This window comes from Salvia hispanica, chromosome 6 (assembly GCF_029641045.1).
Source record: "Salvia hispanica isolate PSC_SH4W2 chromosome 6, Shi_PSC_v1, whole genome shotgun sequence".
In the NCBI taxonomy this organism is placed as follows: domain Eukaryota; kingdom Viridiplantae; phylum Streptophyta; class Magnoliopsida; order Lamiales; family Lamiaceae; genus Salvia; species Salvia hispanica.
This window is the reverse complement of record NC_142697.1, coordinates 28,200,639-28,221,319: the sequence shown is the minus strand read 5'-3', so window position 1 is coordinate 28,221,319 and position 20,681 is coordinate 28,200,639. Positions and strand designations below refer to the sequence as shown.

General features: G+C 39.2%; 2 protein-coding genes across 4 annotated transcripts; one reads left to right on the top strand and one right to left on the bottom strand.

Annotated features, from left to right (window-relative positions):
* Nucleotides 1–2,473: 2,473 nt before the first annotated feature.
* LOC148923482 (uncharacterized) lies at nucleotides 2,474–3,112 on the bottom strand. The gene has a single exon (XM_089061507.1). The coding sequence runs from the start codon at nucleotides 3,110–3,112 to the stop codon at nucleotides 2,474–2,476; it is 639 nt and encodes a 212-aa protein (XP_088917633.1).
* Nucleotides 3,113–8,647: 5,535 nt separating this feature from the next.
* Nucleotides 8,648–11,345, top strand: LOC125204547 (uncharacterized). 3 transcript variants are annotated; one of them, XM_048103237.2, is made up of 3 exons: nucleotides 8,648–8,700; nucleotides 9,661–10,157; nucleotides 10,295–11,345. In XM_048103237.2, the coding sequence occupies exons 2-3, from the start codon at nucleotides 9,667–9,669 to the stop codon at nucleotides 11,193–11,195; spliced, it is 1,392 nt and encodes a 463-aa protein (XP_047959194.1). In that variant the 5' UTR covers nucleotides 8,648–8,700; nucleotides 9,661–9,666; the 3' UTR covers nucleotides 11,196–11,345. The 3 variants fall into 3 exon arrangements, with proteins under 3 accessions (XP_047959194.1, XP_047959195.1, XP_088916322.1); XM_048103238.2 differs by having other exon boundaries at nucleotides 8,657–8,700; nucleotides 9,658–10,157; XM_089060196.1 differs by having other exon boundaries at nucleotides 8,658–8,891.
* The last annotated feature ends 9,336 nt before the right edge of the window (nucleotides 11,346–20,681 follow it).

Below are 20,681 nucleotides of genomic sequence, written 5' to 3'. Positions count from 1 at the left end.
GGAATGCGGTCTTAGGGATATCCTCCTTTCGTACTTTCAGCTGGTGGTATCCGGACTTCAAATCCATCTTAGAGAACACTCCGGCTCCTCGGAGTTGGTCGAACAGGTCATCTATCCTCGGCAAAGGGTATTTGTTCTTAAGGGTCAATTTGTTCAACTCTCTATAGTCGATACACATTCTCATTGACCCATCTTTCTTCTTAACGAAGAGCACCGGTGCGCCCCATGGCGAAACACTGGGCCTAACGAATCCTAAATCCATGAGCTCTTGCAGCTGAATCTTTAACTCCTCTAGCTCCTTTGGTGCCATGCGGTACGGCGCCTTCGATATGGGTGCGGCTCCAGGTTCGAGATCGATCGTAAATTCTAACTGCCTATCGGGCGGCGGTCCAGGTAACTCCTCCGGAAAAACGTCGGGGAAATCTCGTACGACAGCAACGTCTTCAAGCCTTGCTTCCTCTCTCTCTTCTCCGTGGAGATAGACAAGGTAGGTCGGGCGTCCTTTCTTCATCATGGCAGTGGCTTGTAACGCGGAGACTATAGCGATTCGTCGGTTCATCGAGATTCCGTGGTACACGGCGGGTTCCATGCCCGGGGTTTGTAGGGTTATCTGCCGTTTCTTACAACTAATCGTCGCGAGGTTCGCGGTTAGCCAATCCATTCCTAAGATCACGTCAACGTCTCTCATCGCCATAATTCGCAGGTCGTGAGCAACTAACTTAAGTTCTCCTAGTACGATTTCTACGTTCAAGCAAAAACGAGAGATCTCAACCAGTCCTCCTACTGGTGAGGACACCATCATTCTATGTTCGGACTTCCTAGTAGGCAAACTTATGGTATGCAAACACAACTCAGAGATGAAAGAATGGGATGCGCCCGTATCAAACAAAACAACGATAGGGGTATCAAGGATTTCGCCTATACCTGCTAGATTTCCACTCTCAGGCTTTCCTTCCTCGACCTTGGGCTGCTTCTGCTCTATAGCGTAGGCTCTAGCTGGGGCGGGAAGTCTTGGGCGGACAGGCTGCTGCAGCCGCAGTTGCTGATTCGGGTTTGCTCCCGAGCTCGTAGGTGGCGCTCTCGGCTGCTGACGGAAACCCTGATGGTTCTGCCTTGGTCCGTTTCCCTTGCTCGGACACTCCCTCGAGAAGTGCCTGTTTCCTCCACAGTTGAAGCATCTATTCGAGTTCGGTCCTCTACACTGCCCGAAATGGTACTTGGCGCAAACGTTACACTGAGGTGGTCTGGCACGGGGGTCGCTCCTCGGATTGAACGAAGTCTGTCCTCCTCCGTTGGGACGATATCGCTTATTGTCATGGTGGATCCTACTCTCCTCCCATCTCCTCTTGTCATGGTTAGGACGTGGCGGGGGAACTGTCATTTCGGTGTTCCCCGCACTCTTCTCCTTTGGCATTGCCGCCTCTACATCCAATGCGAGGGCTAGCGCCTCGACGTACGTAAGGGTTCCGCGGACTGCCAATGCCATCCTAATCTCATGCCTAAGGCCCTCACGAAACTTATCAGCCAGCTTCTCATCAGTATCAGTCTGTTCTGGCGCATAGCGGGTCATGTCACAAAGTGCACGGTCATACTCGGTTACAGACAGACGTCCTTGGATGAGGTTGTGAAACTCGGCTGCTTTCGCCTTGCGGTAGCTCTTGGGTACGTACTTATCGTAAACTTCTGTCTTGAACTCCTCCCAAGTCATCCCGTCTATGCGATCCTGGGGCATGGTCTTCAGTTTGGTGTCCCACCAGAAATCAGCAGATCCAGTCAGCTGATGCGTCACGCAGATCATCTTCTCTGCATCGTTGCACACTAAGGTTCGGAAGATGCGCTCTAGGGCTCGTATCCAAGTTTCGGCTTTCGCAGGTTCACCCATTCCATCGAAGGTAGGAGGCTTTTGGTCAAGGAAAAGTTTCACAACTTCCCTATCCACTCGCGGTGGTGGAGGTGGTGGTGACGGCAGTCTTGGTTGCGTCACGCTTTGCTCTTCCGAAGCATGGGAAGATGGTTCCTCGTTCCCCACGTTGCATCTAGGCGGCATTCTGATTTACCACACTCGAACGGTTAGCGCACTTACTTAACATTTCAAGGTAGCGATAGGGTACTTTGAAAGAAAAGATTTTAAACTCATTCACAAGCAGGGTCCAAAGAAAGACCACACAATAGCAGTTGTTAGGAAAACAGAGAACATAATAAGATTGCACCATAAGATGGAAAACACTCGGAAGATAATAGAAAGAGCAAGTATATCCATGCAATAAGGATAAAAAGAGTGAAGACGGCTTCATTGCCATGTAGTAGAATGAAAGGTGCGAATTCCCCATAAAATTTCAAAAATGATCCCAAAAGGTCTTGGTACAAAGAATGGAAAAGAGCGATTCAATCGCGGAAGGAAAATAACAACATAAAAAGAAGTTCTTAGAAATTCAAAACGCGGGGAAAAGAAAACAAAGTCGCTATTTGAGCACTAGCCACTTCTGCCCTCGTCCTCTTCGGGTTCTCCCGACTCTCCGACACTTTCGGCGCTCGAACTCTCTCCTTTCTCAAACGATCTCATCTCCTCGTCCTTCTTCTCGTCGCTTAGGGGCGAAGGAATCGAAGTAAGCATCTCTTCGGCCTCTCTTATGATCCTCCGAGGGGCCGAAACACGCATCCTAAGGGTCCTTCTACGGGGAACGTGACCAACATGCGGCTCCTCGTCATCGCGATACTTCATCTGGCGTGCTGCTCCTGGCGAGTACCTTTGCGTTGGCGGATGGAGTGGAGGTCCGTCAACGGCGGCAGACATGGCCGGAAGTAAGATTCCTATTAGGCCGACGAAGTCTCCTCGAGGTGTGTACTTGGGCGGGCTAAACCAAGTGTAGGATACTGAGGCTTGAGCGGTCCACTCGCTCCAAGGGGAAGGCAGTATGTGGATAAGTCGCATGATTCCCTCGTGATGGGTAGTCCCGTACGCGTAGGCGTCAAGCCAATGACCATAGAAATCGGTGACGAAGTTCAGAAGGAACTGCTCTCCGTCCCATTCTAGCTCTCTATAGCGCTCCACGGGAAAGTTCCTATTCTTAGCGTAACGGTGTCGCATAAGGGCGTGATAGGGTTGGACCATCTACAAAAAGGGAAAAGGAACAAGTCAGCACCATCACAAAAGTGGAAAAGAATAGATAGTGCGTGGTCTCAAATGGTGCTGCGAAAGTGTATAAAAGTCGAAAGATGGTGGTTCGAAACGTCGCGTCCAAGGTTCTCGTTCTTAGATAACTAATCGTGTGTTCTCTGTTCGCGTTTCGTCGAATCTCCACATACACTAACGGCCTTACACTAGTTCTTTCGCGTTTCTAGTGTTGGTACAAGCGTTGTGATCGTAGCTAAACATGCTAAGTCCAAAAGTCCAAAATTCTAAGCATAGCAACATTTCAATATAGTCCCACATGATCACATTCGCATTTCCCAAATTTTCACAAGTTCTCATGTAACATTCAACAAATCATTCAAGAAGCATCGCTTCGCGTTCATAATATTTCTAGCACATAGAGCATGCTTTTCACAAGTTCTCATATTCAACAAATCATTCAAGAAGCATCGCTTCGCGTTCATAATATTTCTAGCACATAGAGCATGCTTTTCACAAGTTCTCATATTCAACAAATCATTATTCAGAAAGCGTCACTTCTCATTCACAATATTTCCAAAGCATCAAATTTCAAGCACAAATCACAAAATATCTAGTACCTCTTTCTTTGCGGTTGAACGAGACGAGCTGCGGTGTTGAGCCTTCCACATTTAGTTCATTTACACAAAAGATTAAAAGACAACCTAACGTTTGAAAAAGACTCTTGGGTCCAGAGCGGAAAGAACTGAGGCTCTGATACCAACTGTAACAGCCCGCCCTCCTAGGGTACAATAAATGCGGCGGCTGCTACCCAAAACCGACTCCCAAGGGGTAAACATAGGCTAGGGTTTCATTTAAAGAGCATTGACCAAAAGAATTGAAAGAGATATCAGAGTATTAAATGTCACAACATAACCTAGAAGATTAGAAGAAGAAAGATATCATAAATAACGATCAAAAATATCCTAAGAGCACGGCTCAATATCCAAGAGGAATTCACAAGAAAAGACTAAGGCTTCAAACCAAAGGCAAGATGCAAATATTCCAAAAAGACATTCTAAAGTATATCCAAAAATTCAGCGGAAAACGACCAATAGAAAGTATAGCTATGTATGAAGACACAACTACGCTTGAAGTTCAACATATCCTTTTTAATGCATTAATCTGCTCAACACCCGCCACTACTCGTCGTCATTCAACCTGCACATAAGGAAAACACATGCAGGGCTGAGTATTTTGAAATACTCAGTGAGCTCGTTGCCAAAACATTTTATAAGTTATGCCACCCTTACCAAGTGAACTCGAGTTTTAAGCAGTTATAAAAGAATTATCACGAGTATCACAAAATATATTTTCATAGACTGGCCAGTCAAAATAACCTCCCATTTTCTCATCAATTAACAATCATTCCATGGTGCGACGAAAGTGTGGCCACACTTTTCGCCCACGAGACCGGCCGACTAGCAAGGATGGCTCTCGATCCCATTGTGTACACAGCCTGGTAGGGCTTGCGGCCCATACTCAGACCCGAATTCGTATAAGCATATCCAACGATCACATTAAAACAAACATAGGCATGGCATAACAGTTAAACCGCCCTTATAACACTGAATAACATTTTTGACAAAATAAAAGAGAGTTTTAAGAGTAAAGCCCACCTCGATTGCTTAGTTTTCAAGTAGTTTCGCTTTTCCGTTAGCCGGCTTCGCAACCAAAGTTTCACCTTTTAATCACATAGGCACATATCACAAATTAGGTTCAATACTACTCTTACTCATGCATGTCTCATTACTTTTCCTTCTTCCCAACGATTTATTTTATCATTACTAATTAATCAAGATCATGTTTATCACACCATATTATTTAACTATCAAGCACACACTACACCACACAACAACACACACACACACGGTACACACACACACGCCACACACACACTCGGCATACACACATACACATGTTCCCACATCCCTTTTTATCCCTCTTTCACTCAACTAAGATGCATGAGGGTTCGAGAAGACCGATTAATCGGTTAGAAGAAGAAAAAGAAGAGGTAGAAGAAGAACGAACATAACTTTTAAACAAAAATACCTCTTTAGCGAAAAACAATCGGTAGAAAACAAGTATTAGCCTTGATTCTTCAAAGTTCTTGGATTAAACTTCAATTTCTTCTCAAAGGATGAAGGATTAATGGAGAATGTAGGAGAAAAAAATTGAGAGAGTGAATGTGAGTGAGGGGGCCGAAAATTTGGGGTCTTGGGTTGGGGTGTTCTCTTATTTATAGTGTTCAACAAGATCTTTTGGTAATTAGAATAGAATATTTGGTAAGATCGCATTCTCCCAATTAAATAAATAAATGAAATAATATTGTGAAGTAGGGAAGAAGAATTAACAAAAATAGAAGATTGCAATATCTCCTAATTTTCGAAAATTAGGCTAGGTAATTAGCCATGGTTTTGTTTTTGGTATTTTTCCATATAGAATAAAATATCATGGAGCAAAATAAAAATAAGGAAAATCCTCCATGAAACAAGGTAAGGGGCGATTTCTATGCCTTTTAAATAAGGCATGGATTTCTTGAATATTGACTAAAATAAAGTAAGGCAAGATCTCTTGAAGTATGGAAAGATTTGGTAGAATAATTAAATTCTAGGTATGGAAGGAAATCAAGTAAGGAATCAAACAAGATAAAACAATTCCTTCCTTCCCAAATATAGTGATTTTCGACAATCACTAGAAAATAAGGGGGCTCGATTTTTTTCCATCTCTAAACAAGGAAATAATTGGCTCTTGGAATTTAATTTGGATGAATACCTCAAGGATTAAATAAATTTCGGAAAAATAGAAATTCTTTCTCCAAGGGGTCTAGGGTTCGAAAATTATGAGAATTAGGGTGACAAGTATTTATGGAAATTTTTTCTAATATTCTCACTCACCCATAAACAATTAAATTGCCACATAGTCTCATATCTTAATATATCACATGCCACATCATTAAATTAAATAGGTTTGACTTTTCAAACTTTCAACACAAACCCTAACTCAAATTGACCATATCAACTCATGAAATAAAAGCATTCTCGATGCCACGTCATCAACAATTAATTCTAGGGCTCAAAATTTAGGGTTCTAAAATCCGGGATGTTACAATATACTTATTAAAAGGGATGTGATCAAATGAAAACTCTAAATATTGTATAAACTCAAAACTATGATCTGGACCATTGAAAAATGTCAATAGATAAAAAAAAAACATCAACAAAAAAATGTCAACTGAATTTCAACGGTAGTCAATGATTGATGTTGTGTTGATACTGTATTGACATTAAAATCTAGAAATTTTACACTGTGTTGATATTGTATTGAAACTGTGTTGAAACTGTGTTAAGTTTGTACAATATACTATAAGTTTGCATTTTATCACTACCCTATTCATGAAATCATTATTAATTAGAAAATTTCACCAATTTTTGTTAATTAAGAAATTAAGGAATTAATTGAAGATTCTTTTTTAAGTATTCCCCCGTCCCAACTAAGTTGAGTTGTATTCCTTTTCGGGACGTCACAACTATGTTGAGTCATTTTATTTTTTAACAATAAACCAAACATTTAATCACACTTACTTTATTTCATCATTTACTTTATTCTCTATTTATCTATCCTATATAGAAGTAGAGGCCTTATATATTTCCATTCCAATGCGGATAAAACCGCTCATTGCAGGTTTTAATCTTTTTTATTAATTTTTATACCATAAATTCAGACTATAAATACCACTTTTCATCTTATTTTATTTACACCTACACTCCATTTTTAATGCATTTCAACAGAGTTAGTCCATATTTTGCCTAGCACAAGTGGCTGAGTTCAATAATTTAATTAGATTCGAATTTTTTGATGTTTTTATAATTAATTCATAAAAACGTTGAAAATATTTTATGGTCCTGATTTGGAAACGTGTTTTATGCGCTGGATTATTTTTGGAAGGCTTATTCGGAATATATTAATAGAATGGGAGTGAAGTGAGTTAGTAGAATGTGAGACATATTTACAATTTACGGTAAAAGTAAAATGTGACTCTTAATGTGACTCTTATTGTGGGACGAATGAGAGAATATTTAATAAATACTCCTATGTCCACGTTTGAGACATCTCAAGTTTCCATTTTTTTTGTTCGTCCATATTTAAGTTTCTCATTTACTTTTTACTACTCCCTCCGTTCCATAGTAATGGAGGCGTTTCTTTTCGGCACAGAGATTAAGAAAAATTGTGTTAGGTGAGTTAAGTAAAGGGAGAATAAAGTAGATAATGAAAATGGTGGAGAGATGAAGAGAGAAAAAAGTAAGAGAGAGTAAAGTAAATGTGGAAAAATGTGTTGATTTTTACTAAAAGGAAAATGACTCTATTACTATGGAACGTACCAAAATGACAAAATGACTCTATTACTATGGAACGGAGGGAGTACTTTTGGTAATGGACCCCACATTCCACTAACTCATCTCACTCACATTTTATTTTAAAATTAATATATAAAAGTAGGACTCGTACACTACTAACTTTTTCTACTCACTTTCTATTACATTTCTTAAAACTTGTTCTAAGTTAACATAGACACTTCACCGTGGACGGAGGGAGTATGATAGGGTCCTCGATTTAGCAAATCTCGCCGAAGATCATCTCCAATATGCCTTTCTTGATTTAGCATATCTTTTATTTTAGTTAGTTATCTTTATTTACTTTCCATATCTTTTGTAAGTTTTTTATTTATTTATCTAGCTTGATTAGCAAGATACATTTTAGGGTATAGAATTTTATATATAATAAAGTTCTATAGTATTTTGATTCATTAAGAAATAATAAACACATTATTCTCATTCTTGGTTCTGGCGGAACCCCCTATCACCTCAAGTAGGGTTTCTCTTATCCTCTATTTCTTCGTTTAAATCGTGGTGCTCAGGCTCGATAGGTCAAGGACCTATCATAGTAGCATTTATTATGCTTGTAGAGTTATGCATTTATTCTTCACTGATGTGGTGTTTTCATCTGTTTTATTATCCCTGTTTCTCATTTACAGTGGATATCCTATCGGACTGATCGACATCCGTAGATCGGAAATCGAAGATAAGTTTCTGTCGAGGAGATTGATCAACGCGATTAGGTTTCTCGCAGAAAGAAGAACCATAAAGATGATAATATACAATTGTATTATTGATTGATGCAAAAGATAACAAATCACTCCTATTTACTAAATGAAGAAAAAAGCAAATATACGAAGGTGTATATTTTTGGAAGGCGTATCCGGAAATATATGGTCCTTCGTAAATTCTAAGAATTCTGTATAATATACGTCTTATATCATTATCAAGATCACTTTGGAAGGCGTGCATTTATCTTATCTTTCATTTATCTTTCTCCACCAATCAAATACTATATCAAAACGACATCTATTTCTGCGTTTGCCAACTGTACCAACCTTATCAATAAAAGCATACTACTAATTATTTCATCTATAAATAGAGTCGCTGCATTTCCACAGAGAATCACACAAACAAGATTGAAGCCTTTTGCATTTCCACTTTTCAATTTCGGTAAAATCTTCTCTCCTAGTCCTTTGTTTTTATCGTTGGATAAATATAATAGTCTTTTTCTTTATTTCATCAAATTTTATTGAGCTTTACCGACGATTTTTTCCGTCAATAAACTCCTAGAATTGTAATGGAAGGATAGCCCGTGGCGACAAAGACAATGTCTGCAAAATATCTATCAACGAATTTAAGACGTCGGTTAAAAATTTACTCTGACTCTTTACACTATCGCTTGTTTTTTATTTGTCACCACCCTCCCTCAAACTCTTTAACGTGAACGAGGTTATATTTTCTAAGCCCAAATATGTTATTGGGCCTTAGCTTTATTTTTTAGTTTAGGTCTAAATAATTACAGTTATCCTTTTATTTCAGTTTAGATATATTGTTGGGCTAGTTAAAGTTTCAAACTTATACTCCCTTTGTCCCATTAGAAATGCAACGTTTTCCTTTTCGGTCTGTCCCATTAAAAATGAAACGTTTCTAAAAATGGAAACATTACTCTCTCTACTTTTTCTTCTCTCTTACTTTACTCTCTATTCATAAACTCACAAAACAACACTACATAAAATCCCGTGCCGAAAAGCAAATGTTACATATTTAATGAGACGGATGGAGTAGTTAGTAACTCATCTTAAAATCCATTGATAGAAATCCATTGAGTTTCATCTTAAAATCCATTTGTCCACGAATAATAGGCTCAGTTTGATCAGACACAGGTTTTAAGAAATATAATGAAAATTGAATTGAAAAAATAATAGAATACGTGTCCTACTTTTATATATTTATAATAAAATGTGAATGAGATAAAGTTAGTGGAATAAGGTGTCTATTACCAAAAGTAGTAGTAAAAAAGTAAACGGAATATTTATTGGTGGATGGACAAAAATGGAAAATTGAGATGATTATTGGTAGACAGATGAAGTAGTAGCTATTTTGATTATATGTATATATTTTTACAAGCAGGTGAGCATGGCCTTCAATCTTCCAAGGTTCATCGCCATTAGAACAATTGGTTATCCTGATAGAGGGCATCTTTACTACAACGAAAGGGCAAGAGTAGTAGAGCTTGGGGAGCAGAGTGTGTTCAGCACGCTCGTGAAGATTGAAGTCGAAAGAGCAACAAGCAACGCCAACTACGTTCACCTCCGATTCTGTCATTCCAACAGGTATTGGTCGCAGAGAGTGAATGGAAATGGCATCGTTGCTGAATTAAGGGAGCCCGTGGAAGACACAACAAATCCTTCATGCACGTTGTTCGAGGCGGTTCAGGCGCCTCGTAGGCCAGCAGGTCAGTTTTACTTGAATCACGTTCAGACCGGTGGGCGCCTGTTGATAGATCCGCAGTACTGGGGCATTTTCGTGCAGTTAAACGCCCTTTCGTACAATTTCTTAACTTTTGTGGATTGGAGTACATTGGTGAAACTGCCTGGCCACGTGGCTTTCAAAGGGGACAATGGCAGGTACTGTTACATATTCTTGTTGACCAAAGAATTCAATTTATGATGTTAGTAACTTTTGTTTATCATCATCCAATGATACACAAAGGAAATTGGTATTTTTTATTAATAAATTAAAGTTGAGTATCCTATATGTTCAGTTTCCTTAGAGGAGTGTCCCAGGATGGCGCCAACTACCTACAGTTCTCATCGAATGATCCTAGCGAGTTGGCATCCAGCCACCGGGTGTCGCTCATGTCGGACGGACATGTCCGCATAGCATCGGATCACTGGTTGGGCCTGTTCTGGAGGCGCAGTCCAAACTGGATATGGGCCGATGCCAATAACCAGTCTTCCATCAACAACCGCGACGCGCACTTCTGGCCGGTCAGAATCGACGGTGACACCATTGCACTCCGCAATGCGGGCAATGACCAATATTGTTCACGTCTGACCGCCCAAGGGAAGACCAGCATGTTAAATGCGGCCGTCCGCACCATCACCAATGAAGCCAGACTGGTGGTGCAAGAGCTCGTATCCCAAAGAAAGATCCACAACGTCAGATATCGGATGGACAACGCCAGGATATATAACGAGATGCCTTACGTTGCAGGCTCATCCGTGCTTATTAACTCCACCGACCAAGAGGCTAACATGGGTGTTGAGATTACGTATCAAGACGAGAAATCTTATACTTTTAGCCGCAGCTTGTCTTTAACTGCAGGGGTGACCACCACCTTCAGTACTGGCGTGCCCTTCATCGTAAAAGGAGAGATCACCGTCTCATTCGAGATAAACACCACTCTCCGGTGGGACACCACCACAACTACTACCACATCACTTAAGGCTTCGGGCTCTGTTCCCGTACCTGCGAGGACTTCGGCTGTGATTGAGTATGTCGGGACTAGGGGCACTTGCGATATTCCTTATTCTTACACGCAGCAAGACACGAACTCCACCAATGGCCAGGTTTCTTACACTGAGCATGTTGATGGTATTTACAAAGGTGTCAGTTCTTACAACTTCAGCTTTGTTATCAGATCCACTCAGCGCCTCGCCTGATCATCCCAATCATCAATAACCGTCATCAAGTTTATATCTTATATGTAAGCTAGCTTCATAGCTACAATTGGTGTGTTTCATGAAGTTTATTTCCCAATCAACAGTATTTATTCAATAAGGTAGCTTCATAGCTGCAATTGGTTTGTGTCATGAAGTTTATTTCCCAATCAACAGTATCTAATCAATAAGATAACTTCACCTTCACCTGAATTTGTTGATTGCTGGTGTGAAGAATCAATACTGACAGCGCTTGTCACGACCGCCCTTTAGGGTTAATAAATACGAGTGGTCGCGATTTAAAGAAATTTAAAATAAAAAAATTTAAAACAGACGAAGAATAAGACTAGGGTTTCATTAAAAGTTTGACCAACAATTATTACTCAAAAAGAAACAACAAGAGTTTGACATTGTCCAAAAAGAAAGTCTTAAATTCTCAAAGATAAACGGGTTCAAAGTCAAACGAATAATGAGTGAAAATAAATTCCCAACGGAAGAGTTCAAGAGTAGTGACGTCGTGTATGAAGACACAATGAAACCCAAAGTTTTAAGACAAGCAAGTAAGGCTCAGATTTTATTTGTGCTCAACACCAGCAAGTGCTCGTCGTCGCTCAACTTGCACATAAGGAAAACATATGCAGGGCTGAGTACTATAAATATAGTCAGTGTACTATGCCGAAAAACAAGTTATCAAAATAGTATTATCATGCCAATAAGTAACCATCGGGGTTTTAGCTTTAGAAAGGCCCGAGGCACTAAAATCATTTCCATTGTAAAAATTCGACTGATCAGTCATTTTCCCATAGACGTTAACCATATCTGCTCATATATGACTTTGAATGTGGCCACAAACCAAGCCACTAGACCGGCCAACCCGGGTTCGCGGCCCTACAAGGACTCGAATTCGATTTAAATACTAAATGGCAAAAGCCATCTCAGATAGGCACGTAAAAATTTGAACAAGGCACGATAAACACAAATTTTATTCCCATCGATAAAAGCATTTAGAACGATGTCCTTATTTAAAGAAAGCCCACCTCGAAGCACTTAAATCTCAACTATATTCTTCCCATTGGTATCACGTTTCGCGTGCAAGATATTACCTTTAGATATTAAATAACACATATATCAACATAAGAAATCAAACAATAGATAAGATGCATGCTTCCTAAGTCTTCAATTATTTTCTTGGTACCATTATGAATTTTTTCCAATTAGAACTTGGTCTTTTCGATTAAACTCTGTCCTCTCACGCCCCGACAAATTTTATTAAAACAGCCCAAAGATTAAAACACCATATAGTTCAATAAAAAAGAATCAACACACTCATCCCGAAGAATTTTTAACAAAAATGGCCCACTGCCAAGACTTGGAAGAATTGGCCCAATAGAAATTAATTATCCAACCCCATCCTTTTACAAACAAAACAAGAAAAAAGATTTTAAATGATAAACAGAAAATACTCCCTTCCAAATTAAACGTGCAGTAATCTCTACTGCCATATTCCAAATTAGCTACAACATTTAAACAAAATTAAAGTTGTAAACCAATTTAAATAAAGCACTCCCCTTCCCAAAATATGTCTTAACTCTCTTCTCTCCCTACTGTATGACTTCAAAACAGAAACTCCAACTCTCTCTCTCTCTCTTCGACTTTCTTCCCCCAAAAGAACAGATCGAATTAAATCAGACTCCCAAAGCAGGATCCGCTGTTTTCTCCTGCCGTGGTGTGAGAATCAACGTTGCCGTCGACCTCTCACCACGGTGCTCCTAACGTGAGAATTCCGTCCAAATTCACAACTGAACACCACAATTCCGGCGCCCTCGTTTAAGGGTCGGCGGACAAACGATAGGGCTGGCGTGGAGGAGTCTCCGTCGGCAGCGTTGAGAGCTTAGATCCATTGATTAATCCGGCGCCCAAGTCTTGGGTTGGCGGTGATCTCCGGAGATAGAGCTGGGTGCGAGAATGAATCTCGTCGGCAACAAAGGGATTGGCAAAAGATAATGAAATTATTAATTGATTACTAAGAGAGACTGCACACATATTTATAATATATGTGGATACAATATGGAAAGATATGCTAAATCCTATAATATCTAAACAAAATAATATAATAGAAAAGGATCTAAACAAAATAATATAGTAAAAGAGGCTCGTAACAATATCATTGCAACTATTTCAGAGAATGAAACACACGAATTCAATATGATAGAGCCTCTCGCACGAGGTGGATCATAACCAATACCCACTTGAGAAAGTTGAACTATTCTACCACCCCAATACAAACTCACAAATACTGACATCATTTCTGCATAAAAAAATATACTCCCTCTGTCCCATTCGAAATGAAACGTTTTCCTTTTTAGTTTGTTCCATTAAAAATGAAATATTTCCTAAAATGAAACATCTCTATCTCTACTTTTTCATCTCTCCTACTTTACTCTCTCTTCATTCACTCACAAGACAACACTGCATAAAAACCTGTGCCGATTCTCATATGTTGCATATTTAATGGGACGGAGGGAGTACAAAATAACAACAATTAGAGACAATTTTTTTCTATAAACCCTAATTTAGTAAATTTGACAAGTTTGGCATTAGAAACACTAATGTTATGCAATAAACAACGAATAAGTGAGAAATGTTGAAAGATTGAACAAAACTTACCGAAAGATAAGAGGAAATGGCCAGAAATCGGCGAGAACTGCCGGAAATCGCCTAACAAATCGCCTGCCCCTTTTCTTTCTTTCTCTCAAGCTGAACTGAGCTTCCTCTACCTCGCTTCTGTTTTAAGTTCGAAGAAGAGACGCATGACGCTTATGCGTCTTACACTAAGACGCATGACAGTTATGCATCTTCTAATAAAATAAAATAAAAAAATTAAAAGACGCATGAGCTCTAAGAGTCTTACCCTAAAACGCATGACACTCGTGCATTTCATTAAAAGGAAACGCATGACCTTAATGCGTCTCTCCCAAAGTCGGATTTAAAAAAATACTCCCTCCGTCCCCGATTAAGAGTCACACTTTGACCGGGCACGAGTTTTAAGAAATGTAAAGAAAAGTTGGTTGAAAAAGTTAGTGGAATGTGGGACCCATTTTTTATATTGGTTTTATAATAACATGTGAGTGAATTGAGTAAGTGGAATGTGGGACCTACTTACTATTTATGGTAAAAATGAAGTGTGGCTCTTAATTGGGGACGGACCGAAATGGAAAAGTGTGACTCTTAATCGGGGACGGAGTATCCAGTAAAGTTATGGAATGTAAGTTTTTCCCAAGAACTAAAAAAGAAATACCCCCTCACCCGATTCACCCCAAATAACCCCGCAAGATAAGTCCTTAATTTTGATTAAGTTGATTGTTTTAATTCGGTTTCGAATTTCGACGGATGCAACAAAGTGATAGGCTTGATGTTTGGAAAATTGAGAGAAAGGGAGATGTTTATACCTTCACTGAACGAATCAACTTAGGCAAAAGATCTAAGCTTCTGGTTCTCCCCCTTCCGGATTTGGTTACCGTGGTGAGATTAGGATTTGGTGGGGAAAACAGGGGAGGAACATGGAAGGATGATTACCGTGGTGAAATTAGGATTTGGTGGGGAAAAAGATGAACTCCTCCCTACTGCTCCCTCTGTCGATTTGGTGATTCAAAGGTGAGAAGAGAGTGACTGCGAATTTGTGTGAGTATGAGAAATTAGGGTATGGGGATTTATATAAAGTGTATTGAGAATAATTTTGGTGATTGATTTCAATTGATTGTGGTCTAAATTTTGGGAAGATTTCTTGCAGATTGCAAAGGAGAGGAGCGTGATGTGGAAGGAAGGAAATTTGGCAATTTATTTGCTAAATAGAAAAAAAGAACTTCCTTCTGCAATGACTGGAATGCATTTTGGAATGAGATTTGCAGAATAAAGATGGGAACGCGTAAGGGAATGAAGAAGGGAGATCTCTGCAGGATACATATTTTTTTTTCAAGGAAAAATTGTGACAAAGGAAAGTCTTGGTGACCAAGACAAGGAATAGGGATTTAATTAAAATTGATTTGGGATTCAAGCACTGGTATTTATATTTAAATTGTGTAGCCTGCAATTCATTCTTTTATAAGATCGGACTTATTTATTTAATTTATCGGATCCAACACGGAATTGAGTCCAATAAATAATCCTTAAGGAAAGGATTTAATTAAATTCACATTGTGATTTTACCATCAGAATTCTCGAGCTCTCATAACAATTTTCAATTATTCAAAACCAATTGAATTCACCCCACATCAAATATTCAAGTCGGCCACGTCACGTATTCAACGAAGTTGACTCAATCAACACATATTCATAATTCCAATTCAAAACTAGGTCACCAAAAATATCAAATAAATCATTCCACTTGATATTTAATTCACGACTTCACAGCATTAAAAGCATTAAATGCAAAAAAAAAATGGTTCGAAAATTAGAGTCAGAAAGTGGGGCGTTACAGCGCTGGTCTCTCCTAAAGTCATCTGAGATTATACCTTCGTTGTTTCTTTAGGATATTTGTGCTGCATTATCGTTGAGATAATATGCATTTGGTGTCCATAGTTGAAACAAGAAGGGCGTAAGAGACGGTTTGAGAGAAAGATCTAGACAAGGCAATCATGAATTGCTGATCATATCTGATGATACTAACTGCAGGAGATTCTTTGGCATTGATGATACTCAAACCAACACGAATATCTCTGTGAATCCTCAATCTTCTAAATTGCCAATTTCCTCGCATGAAAATCTCTGACTACCGAAGATCAACATTCATTTGTACGGCAACATACAACCTGATATCCTTTATCATATGAATGATTGCAACATGTATGTAAGCAACAAAGATATATCGGATAAAGAATGAGTAGATAAGTATCAAGAAACTAACCTTAGACAGAATCTTGTTACATTCTGAAAATTATGCTAACAAAGACACATCCTTTGCTGCTAAAATGAAAATACAATCGACTGCAATTAATTTCTCATCTTCAAGCCTAATTGAAACACGCGACAATACAATTCTAAGCTGATTTCAAACTACTACTCTTGAGGCCTAAACATAACATATCCTGAAATTCAATCAAATGCCCAAAACAAGATTTAACATTTGGCATCAGAAACATAAATCTTCAAACATATGCAAAACACACACCAACTATTAACCAATCAAATGAATCAACCTCACATGCAAACATTGGGTTCTCATTCTGCCTGGAAAATTGAGATACTACTTTGGTTATTGTTGAATATTGGACTCTATTCTAAGTGTTGGGCTGTTCCTTAATATTTGCTTGGGCTGATATTATGTTAAGCCCGCTGGAATTAAATAAGGCCCAATGCATTTGTGGCCTGTCTCATTTAATCCACTTACTGGATCACTCCGATGGCCGCCACGTGTGCACCTCCACGCGGATCACGGATGTCAGCCGTTGGATGAGAGATGTGTTTGTTTGCTGAGTTATGTACTGCGCACCTTACTCTCTTCCCTTATTCTATTCTGATACTCTCTCTCTCTCTCTCTCTCTCTCTCTCTCTCTCTCTCTCTCTCTCTCTCTCTCTCTCTCTCTCTCTCTCTCTCTCTCTCTCTCTCTCTCTCTCTCTCTCTCTCTCTCTCTCTCTGTGCTATGCCTTCTCAGTACTCTCTCTCTTGTTCTCCGGCAGTTGTCGCCGGTCATCTTCTTCGATCTTCTGTTTCCACCGATGATTCTCGGTTTTAGAGAGATCCTTCGATTTAGATCTTGAGTAAGGCCACTTCTTCGGTTTCCTACTCAGATCTAGGGTTAGGTTTTACTGTGGTGTAAGATCTTGTTGTGATTGGTGATGTTCTTGAGAGTCCTGGGGTTGTGAAGTAGAGTTCTAAGAGTTTCGTGGTGATCCGTGTGCGACAAAGCTGTGGTGTGCGGTAGTCGGTGAGATCTAGGGTTTACTAATCTTAAATAGTTTAATCCGTTCAACGGTTTCTTCTTTGTGATTCTCAGTTGAGATTTGGGGAGGTCCGAGGCCTAGTGCAGTCACTGCTGTGACCTGAGCCATATCCACAAATCTCTAATTTGTGTGTATTCATTAGTTTAGTGTTGGACTCTTCAGAGTCTTGTTTTGTGTTACTGATTCATCTAGTGTGCAGGTAATTGATAGAGCTGGAATCTCAAGTCGGGTGGAAGACTTGAGAATAGCTAGGGTTTTCGATTAAGTGTTACTTGTAATAAGTAGACTTGTAATCTTGGTCTATCTTTTGTATTTGGCTTGGTCCTCTGAGATTAGCCATCTTAGTAACAGTGTAATACAAAAAGAGGTCCTGATAATTAGTGAATCTACAATGGTATCAGAGCCATGGTTCAGGGTTGGGCTTGTGTGGCTCGTGGTTCGGTGGATTGCGCTTGCAAGTTCTCCAATGTCTCTGTGTGAGCTCGATCAAGACCTGTGGTGACTTAGTGACCTGTAACATAGGGTGGACATGTGGTCTTGGTCTGGTGGTCTTGGTTTGAGGGGAGGATTGTGAGGGCAAACAATATCTCACAAGAATGAACAAGAGTTGCAAGCATATAAATGGGCTACCCCAACTCAATTAGTTTGAGACCTTTTGGAGAGTTCCCCAAGAGCAAAACCGTGAGGGCTTTGCCTAAAGCGAAATATATCATACTATTGTGACACACCATCGATCCCCAACAATTATTTTGTTGATATAGATGGATGGATTGATGGTTTGTTGCGTTTGCATGTGAACTAATAAGACAAGAGGAACTAAATGTTGGAATCGTGTTTGGTCAATGGACTTTGACCAATATAAATGTGACGAGACATTTAATTTTGTAAAATTAAACGCAATAGCGACGATCTACTTTTGGAGTAGATGTTCGTGGTATATTCATTTTCTCTAAATCGATTCCCGGTGAGTGAGAAATTATGAATTAAAGTTTGTCACAATGGTGAGCTATAAAGGAGCTATGAGATAAAACCAAGGGATTAATTAAAAGAGTTAATTATCCCACATTGGTGGAGAGAACCTTATTAAACATTGATTTAATAAGATGAATTATTACGTGTAATAATAATAGTGGACCCAAGTGCACAACGGGTGCTAAAAGGTCCACGACGGACCCCGACGCATAGCGGGTGACAAACGGTCCCCGATGGACCCCGACGTATCGTGTGACCAAAAGGTTCACGATGAACCCCGTCGTGTAGCGTGCCCAGATGCATCAATCTCCTCTAGCTCCCGTAACGGCTAGTAACCCCCGACGGTTACAGTAAAAGCCATCATGGCACACATGATGGCCGTTGACTCCATCAATGCACATGAGTGGACTTGGCCTATAAATAGGCATGCATCCATTGCATTCCACACAAAACTAGACACAACAAGATTGCATATCATTTTGCATAGTTCTATCCTTCTTTGTGCATAGTCTTCCATCGAAGCTCTGCCCTCGCCATCATCCAGTTCGCCGGAGCTTATTATGTTTGCGGTGCTGCAACGAATAAGACGAAGCCGTTTTATCTCTGGGTACGACACGCCAATTCAAGAGCACTACCGGAGCGTATCTCGTCTTGCGAAAAGAGGACTCCTTGACTCAACTTACATCTCTACGGTTTAAAGTTTCGATTATTGTTTTGTTATTTCAATTCAGTTTATTGTACTTTTATCTTTGTTCTTCATTTGGGTTGTATTACACCCGGTTAGTGTATCTTTGTACTAAAGTTAATTCAAAGAAAAACCAACACTGAAAAGGAGGGTTTGTTGCGTTTGTTGCATTTGCATGTGAACTAATAAGAGAATAGAAACTGAAGAGGATGGTTTGGGACAAGTATGATCCAAGTGTGAGGAGGTTTGATAGGCTAGTTTTCGTCACTCGGATTTGATCACTTTTCGCACTTATTAGTTGAATATTTGCATGAGAAGATGCTATTTTGGCAGGGAACGGATCATTAAGTTTGGAGGCTGCTTGATTAAGGCACGAAGAAGAAAACATGCAAGAAAGAGGGAAAAATGACAAAGAATGGAAGAAAATGAAGGAAGAAGGCAAAGAAGACCCAAACTGGCCAAGCTGTTGGACTGGCCAGTTTGAACCTGACGGGAAAATGACTAAAGCCACTTCCACACACTTGTCAAAGACAATTCTCACTTGCTACACACGCCCATATCAGCTCTTGGAGAGTAAAAAAAGAGGAAAAATATCTTTTATTGGATATATGTATTAAAAAGACTTAGTCACCAACCACTTAGCCACTTTATCACTCTTTAGTTTAGTTTTAGCTTTCTCTCTCTAGGAAACTTTTCTCTCTTCCTTAAGAAGAGAGATTTTCACTTCAAGGCTGCCAAGATCATTGTTCACCATGGGTTGAAGTAGTAGTAATCTAGTAGTAGTGTTTGCTTTCTCTAGTTTGCTTGTTCTTAACTTTGTAGTACTTTTGCATCTTTCTCACTCTTAGTTATTGTTGTTGTTCTTGTTTTAAAATCTTATTTCAAGTAGTAATTTCTTTAAGTGTTTGTGTATTTAATGTGCTTTGAAGTTTAGCTCTTGTTCGTTTTCGGTTTTTATCTTGTTGTTGTTCTAGTGTTTGTTAAACCTTTCTTGCTTAGTAAAAATCTTTCCCAATGTCTTTAGTTCAGTTTTAATTGTTTTAGTTAGTTACTAGTTTCGAAAGTTTGAAGAAGAAAAGAAGAAAAAAAGTTGTGTTCTTGTTTAGAGTTTAAATCACCTAGATTATTTAGTTTGCATGTTTTAAGTTTAATGTTTGTTGCTTAATTTCTTGTCTTGTATTTCATCCTCCATTGTTGTTCTTTTTTTCAAGCTTATTTCATCTTGTTTAAGTGTTTTAAGTTTCAGCTTTTAATTCTATGTTTTCAATGCATGATTAGGTAGTTTAAGTGTTGATTTTGTGTTTCTCTTGCTTAGTTAGTTGTGTAGCAGCCATTTAGTCATTCCTCTCACTTAATTTTCGTGCCTTTCGTGTAGGATTAGTAGATAAAATCAGCTTTTGAAAGTCAAGCCCTTTGTCCATTAGTTGTAGGCCTTTATCCATTGGTTTTACACCTTGGGTAATAGGGTTTAGGAGACAACAAGTACATGCTTTCTTTTCACTTTTGGCAGCACTTTAGCTTAGTTAATTTCTGCACTCTACCTTCAATTTACATGTGATTTAGTTTAGCTTTTAGGATTAAATTAGTTCAGCTATTTTTAAGGGTCACAATCCTAGTTTCTAGACTTTGTGTAGTAGCTAACACTCAGTATATATTGTCCTTAGCTTTTAACTTAGTCTCTTTTGATTTCTAATCTTAGGAATGCTCATGCAAGTTGCTGCTCTGTTTTATTTCCGAAATAGTTCTAATTTTCGCCACTGCTAAGTTGCCCAGTTTATCAGATTGCCCAGTCTGCGTTCCAGTTTAATTGCTTTCTTCTTTTTGTATTTTATTTGCATGTTTAGTTCTCAATCTTAGCTTAAGTGTTATTTATATTTCGTAGTTCAGTTCCC

Coding starts and splice junctions, on each gene's coding strand:
- LOC148923482 (XM_089061507.1), bottom strand. CDS start 3,112: ATGGTCCAACCCTATCACGCCCTTATGCGACACCGTTACGCTAAGAAT.
- LOC125204547 (XM_048103237.2), top strand. CDS start 9,667: ATGGCCTTCAATCTTCCAAGGTTCATCGCCATTAGAACAATTGGTTAT. Junction 10,158..10,294: donor TTCAAAGGGGACAATGGCAG/GTACTGTTACAT, acceptor CTATATGTTCAG/TTTCCTTAGAGGAGTGTCCC.